At 43.3% G+C, this 5,776-nt stretch overlaps 1 protein-coding gene across 1 annotated transcript; it reads right to left on the minus strand.

Moving 5' to 3' along the window:
- Positions 1-237: 237 nt before the first annotated feature.
- On the minus strand, positions 238-4,267 carry ETG1 (E2F target protein 1 (ETG1)). The gene is made up of 14 exons (XM_086809210.1): positions 4,021-4,267; positions 3,787-3,855; positions 3,352-3,396; positions 3,150-3,257; positions 2,903-3,040; positions 2,601-2,654; positions 2,339-2,443; positions 2,077-2,250; positions 1,780-1,992; positions 1,474-1,685; positions 1,233-1,368; positions 931-1,155; positions 774-841; positions 238-664 (listed from the first exon to the last, which is right to left on the minus strand). The coding sequence occupies exons 1-14, from the start codon at positions 4,174-4,176 to the stop codon at positions 544-546; spliced, it is 1,824 nt and encodes a 607-aa protein (XP_086665336.1). The 5' UTR covers positions 4,177-4,267; the 3' UTR covers positions 238-543.
- Between the last annotated feature and the right edge of the window lie 1,509 nt (positions 4,268-5,776).

Consider the following 5,776-nt stretch of genomic DNA (forward strand, 5'->3'; position numbering starts at 1 on the left):
CCTATTGGGTCTCAACCAACAGCAGGTATCATGTACTGGTGGTACAAATTCTGACTGTCTGAACGGAACTCTCGCTATCTTGCCTTCACTACTTGATACTTTGCACTAGCTTACATCTAGTACTTTCTTTGTAAAATCTGAATGTAAACATGCCTTTTCCAATCATGTTGAAGCCAGCACGCACACTACGGCTCAGACGACAGCAGCGAAACTGCTGGATATGGGGCTTACACCTAATTAGAGAGAAGTCTCCTTCTCCATTTAGTGACCGAGGGAAGGAGCAAATTCCTCTTTAAGTGCCTTCAACATCCACTTATTTGAAAAAGAAAAACTCCACCCTTATCATGATGTACCAAACCAAGTAAAATCTCGATTTTACACAGCAAACAAGGTCATGGAGAGCTCATGGAAGAAAGGTCACTGTGTCGTGGAGGGCCAGCAATACTCACTTTTGGCTCGACTTCCTCGCCTACCATCCCAAGTTGACATCAAAACCTCACTGAGGACCCCAATAAAGTACAAGATATCACAAAGGGGTTCGGTTCAGCAAGTCCTGAGCCTCTCAGCCAGCCTTCTCTCCAATTCCCTCACCATCTGCCATCTCTCCAATGACAAGGTTGACTCCCCAAAGCTGACAGATAGCAGCCTAGCTAATGTAAGCCATCTGCACATAGAGATCAATATATCAAATGGGGCACAAATCTGTACATAGAGGCCCATAGATCAAACGGAGCTGTGCAACGAGACTTCTGTTAAGGGGTTTAAACCAGTACCTGTGGAATTCATCAGGGCCAAGAGACCTGTCTTCTTGTCTTGCCATAACAAGATCTTCTTCCAGTACCTGTAGTTGAAGCAGGAAAAAGGAATCAAAAGCCGTCACACCCTTAATCGACTTAACGACCATCCTCACCCTTGCCAAAGCATGCACACCTTCTGCATGGACGGGTCAATTTTATGAACAGCAGCCCTGGCTGCACCCAGATACATTCGCCATTGAGACAAAAGTTCATCTAGGAGCATCAGCGAAGAGTCCCGTGTCGGTCTCAAGGGGACTACGACATCTGCTGGAAATAATCTTGATCTTGCTGTGGAAAAGACAAGCACAGGCACATCTGTGGGCATTTCCATCTTGTAGAATTCAAAATCATACTCCACCTGTATTGCAAAGGAATACTATTAGGCCCTGAGATTGCCTGCAGACAAACCCCAGACTAGAGGCAATCGTTACCAACCTTCTGCCACTCCATCAAGTTCTTCAGGAAGTGCACATTTTGCAATCCTATTTCAGTCAACTGACCAGCTTCCAAAGACGTTTCATTCAGCATCAGATGCGTTTCATCTGCCAACTGCAGATCTCCTGTCATAAGGCTGCACATTGGAACCATGAATAGAATAAGTAATGAGCAAACTAGAGGCTTTGATTGAAAGAAGCCACCACAAAAGAAGAAAAGAATGCAATTACAATGTGCATACCAATTACTGCTGTAGTTCTTTCGGGGAGCAATCAGCTTCCTATTTAAGTATTCTAGGGACAGAGGCATTGAATGAGAGCGAGGTAGAAGTGCAGCTATCGCCTGTGATAATCTGGTAGACAGAAAGGACGAAGTCCCCTTCACTGGGCTGCCTGAGTCCGTTAAGTTGAGAGAGAGCTTGCCAACCGCCATTGGCTCCACTCGGGCATGAACCTGGCATTCAGATAGGTAAATACAAATGGGATCATATGGTGTACACCAGAAGAATCCACCAAATAGATTAAGAAAGGAGTAGCTCATGACTAACTCGAGAGAGAAGGTGGAGTAACAAGTATTCAGCAGCTAGACTGTCTCCTCCAAGAACTTCAGTGAATCTGCCTAGAAGAGATCTCCTTAACTCTGGAAAGCTTAAATTTGAAAATGCATCAGGGCTGTGGCACTCAGGTAAAAAATCCGGCATTGCCCTAAAGAGCCTGTCACTGGACAGTTTTCTTTGCAGAATGCAGTGTAGACGAGGCACCTGCCATATCCAAACAGTTACAATCTTACAAGTACACTTCAAAAGATACAAAAAACTGTATCCAGCTTGTGGATTCCCCCTTACCTTGCTTGCAGGCAAATGTGCAGCAACATTCTCTTCCAAGAAGACTGCCTGCACACCATCTGAATACGAGCCCACACGTTCATGGTGCACTGAAAGTTCCGGATCAAAGGTTAGAACTCCAACAAATTCAACAATATCATTCAGTTTCAAATCTGCATCCAGCCCATCGTAAACCTGCAAAGGCATGATAAGATCTCTGTCAAGTGCTGAGTGGTAGCAGATACAGAGATGGTTAGAGCCTAGAGCTGCACTGTGACTCAACCTTTATCAGACAAGGGACAAGATTTTTCTCTCCTAAGGGCATGTTGAGATCAAAACCGCCTTGAGATTGTGGCTGTGTCGTACTGTCATATGTAGAGCCTCGACGCTATGCCAAGCAGACAACATTGGGTCAATTTTATTATTTTTAAGCAGGCAGCCCAAGCCAATTCAAGCATAGCCATGTCTTGAGTCAAGGCTTGGACCACTACAAAGTAAAACAAGATAGCAACAAGCTCATGTCAAGAAGAGGCAGAAGCTTTTACTGGCCGCTTGTCTTCACTTGGATCCATCTCCTCGACATTATCAGTCTCCATCCGCTGCAAGCAAGGAAAGTTAAATAAAATAAAGCCAAAAGACCCAACCAACCCAAGGTAGTAAGAAGCCATTACGTGCCTAAGAGAACACTGGTATTTGCTTACTGAGGCCCTTTGCACAAAAACCTCAGATACTGGGGAGGTGCCTGTCATGAGCACTGTCCCTCTCCACCCATAAGGAAAGGCAGCAGGTGATGTGTATAGAGGTCTAATGCCGATAGATGAACCAAGGTTGTGGCTTGAAAACTCACCTCCACATCCAAAGCAGATAGGCATGCCTCACGATGCCGCTTCTGATTCATTCTCAAGCCCACTGACATGTGAGTGATCGGCGTTTGCAAGCCGCGGGTGGCAAAAACATCCTTCACCCAAGAGTTCTCTCCAGGAACCTATCATGAATATGATGTGAGAACAAACACCATAAATATGACACGTAGTTTAGAACATAGAAATGAAAATTGCAGCATTCAAACAAATGTGGTAAGTGGCATTTATTACTGGGACACAGTATAAAGGCCTCCTATCCCAAATTCGCATATTGGCTTCAACACAAGGAGGCATAACTGCCGCATCCGAGTACTTGTTGGTGTGCCATGTATCACCATCCTGAAGGGTTAAAAAAATAAAGACAGGTTAATGAATATTAACCTAAAATTCGAAATGGATTCAAGAGGAGAAAAGCACATGGAAGTAAGCCAACCTTGTAAGCCCCAATGTAGTATTCGATGTCGAACATGTCTTGGACCTGCATTCATGTGCCACAATAGAGGGCACCAAAACATACTTAAACCTTCACATCAGGGGCAGACCAGACTACCCTGGTATCAAGTACGGTAAAAGTCTTCTGCTGCAATGTGTATATGCGCAACATAGAGGTATAGGAGTCCTAATGGGCCAGGTGTAACTACAGTCACCCATAATTGCATAAATAGCACATCAGCACATAGAAAATATTGTATGATTGCACCCATGTCACATCAACACATCAAGATTGCCTATATCAGCATACATGGCACATCGAAAAACTGCCTACGACTACATGCATGGCTAATCTAACATCAAAACCCTGAAAGCCACGGTAAGTACATTGCAAGTCAACACATAGGAGGGGCCGCGAAGGGTTTAGAAAATGCACCATTCCGCGAAATCGAACAAGAGAATTGGCTGGGATGGCATCCAGAGGCACAGAATTGATCTCGGGCACCTGCTTGGAACAAATCCTAATTTAGGTTATGCTAAAAATGGAATAACATCAACAAACGTAGGACTAGGGACGATACAGAGGACAAAATGTCGTTATTTGGGCAAGAATTGAAGCAAAGAGGGGATTTTATGATTAGAAATGAAGAACACGCGCGCACAAGCAGACCTGCGGCAGAGCTTTATCGTCCAGCACGACCTTGGAGAAGAGATCACGCACGCCCCAGTCGCCGCGGCAAAGATCGGACGCGTTCCCTGCTTTGTCGAAGAGGAAGCGAACGGCGCCCAGAGGATTTGTGAAGCAATCATAGGCCGGACCAACCATAGCTGCTTACCGAGAAAGAGTAGAAACCCTCAAGCTTGAGAAACTCTAAATCTTACGAAGAAGGATGAACCAAATCCCAGTGACCTAACAGTGAATAAGTAGTACACGCTCTCCTTTCCCGCCAAATCACATTTTGGCGCGAATCTGCCCTTTTCACACTTACCCGACCGGCATGCAATGTATGTACTTTTTGTGTGTGGGTAACTGAAGCCATTTTCTTTTATAAAGTCTTCTTGATGCTACGAGTTCTTTGGAAGCAAGAAACAAACTATACGTTCTTCTTGATGTTAAATTAACGCGGCAAACTATTTTTTATGGATTAAGGGGGGAAAGATTACCTATGACCATGGTCGTGGGGAGACACACCACCACAATATGACGTAACACGTGAATCATTTTAAATTGGACACATCACCTCGGAGGGAAAGAATTCCTAAATTGTTGAGTTATCACAATAGTATAGAAATTCCTTTTTGACTTGATTTAATTGTTGGATTTACATTCTGGTGATCCAAGATAGTGATGGATTAAGAGAAACTTTGGTCCAGAAAAGAAGGCAAGAGTTAGTCAATAAGATTTCAATAAGGTAAGAGTTAGTCAATAAGGTTTCAATGTGAGCCAATAGAAAGTTTTAACACATATCAGTACACTCTCTATATTGGGAGCGTGAGCAAATGCTTCTTGGAAATTGCCCTTTTACTAGCACATCTACCCTAATGGGTGGTAGAGATCTTTATTTTTTCTCGTTCCCTGCAACAATTGTGTTTCCTTGGATTTTGTTATGCATAAAGGTGGGTGACTTTTATCGGTCATGTCTAGGACCTAGTGTTGTCCACTCAATTTTGAGATTTTGGATTAAGTCATATATATATTTGAAGTCCTTGCACACAAATTTGTAGTTATTAAGTGTTTACCTGACAACTAGTAGTTTAAGGCCCTTCACACCACTTGGAAGGTGAATTCACATCGAATGTCTATCAAGTGGTGGAGGTATTAGATGGATAGAATTGTTAATATAAACATCCCTTTGTCAAAAGATTGAACATGGACCCTCAAGCATGCATGGCTATAGTGTGCTTATAACCCTCATTACTATGATTAAAGAACACTAATCTTATGGTGAGTGTAACCTAATTAACAACATAATGATGATCCTAATGACTTAATCAAGCTTGACTCAAGCACAATTAGGTTACAAGATGGAAACTTGCACTCATAGAGAGGCTTGAGAACTGCTTATCTTCATTACTTGAAAATGATCTTTTTCATATGAGGAGGTTGCACCTCTTATAAATGTGCTCATATGGGATAATGTCCAAGTGTGATGTGGCTACATGCTCCTCATCATGGGCCTCTACTCATACCTTGCCCTCAATGACACCACGGATCTCAACACGCCCCCCCTTGGTGCCATGATGTATATAGGCTACTGTAAGGTGGTTACAAAATACCCATCACTCCCCCTTAGTGTAACATGCTACTTAAGGTGGTCAAGTCTGGTATTATAATATGTCATCACCCCCCTCGCTGCATAAGTTGCTACCCTCACATGTCAGTTGTGATAAAAACAAAAACTAGGTCTACTCATTTGGTGACCTTT

Source organism: Cibotium barometz, chromosome 15 (assembly GCF_041138505.1).
Source record: "Cibotium barometz isolate CiBa-2024 chromosome 15, ASM4113850v1, whole genome shotgun sequence".
Lineage (NCBI taxonomy): Eukaryota > Viridiplantae > Streptophyta > Polypodiopsida > Cyatheales > Cibotiaceae > Cibotium > Cibotium barometz.

What these genes read in the sequence shown, in the direction of transcription:
- ETG1 (XM_086809210.1), bottom strand. Translation starts at nt 4,176, where the DNA reads ATGGTTGGTCCGGCCTATGATTGCTTCACAAATCCTCTGGGCGCCGTT. An exon ending in TATCTGCTTTGGATGTGGAG is followed by an intron (nt 2,655 to 2,902) that starts GTGAGTTTTCAA and finishes CCTTGCTTGCAG; the next exon opens with CGGATGGAGACTGATAATGT. An exon ending in TACTCCACCTTCTCTCTCGA is followed by an intron (nt 1,686 to 1,779) that starts GTTAGTCATGAG and finishes TCTGAATGCCAG; the next exon opens with GTTCATGCCCGAGTGGAGCC.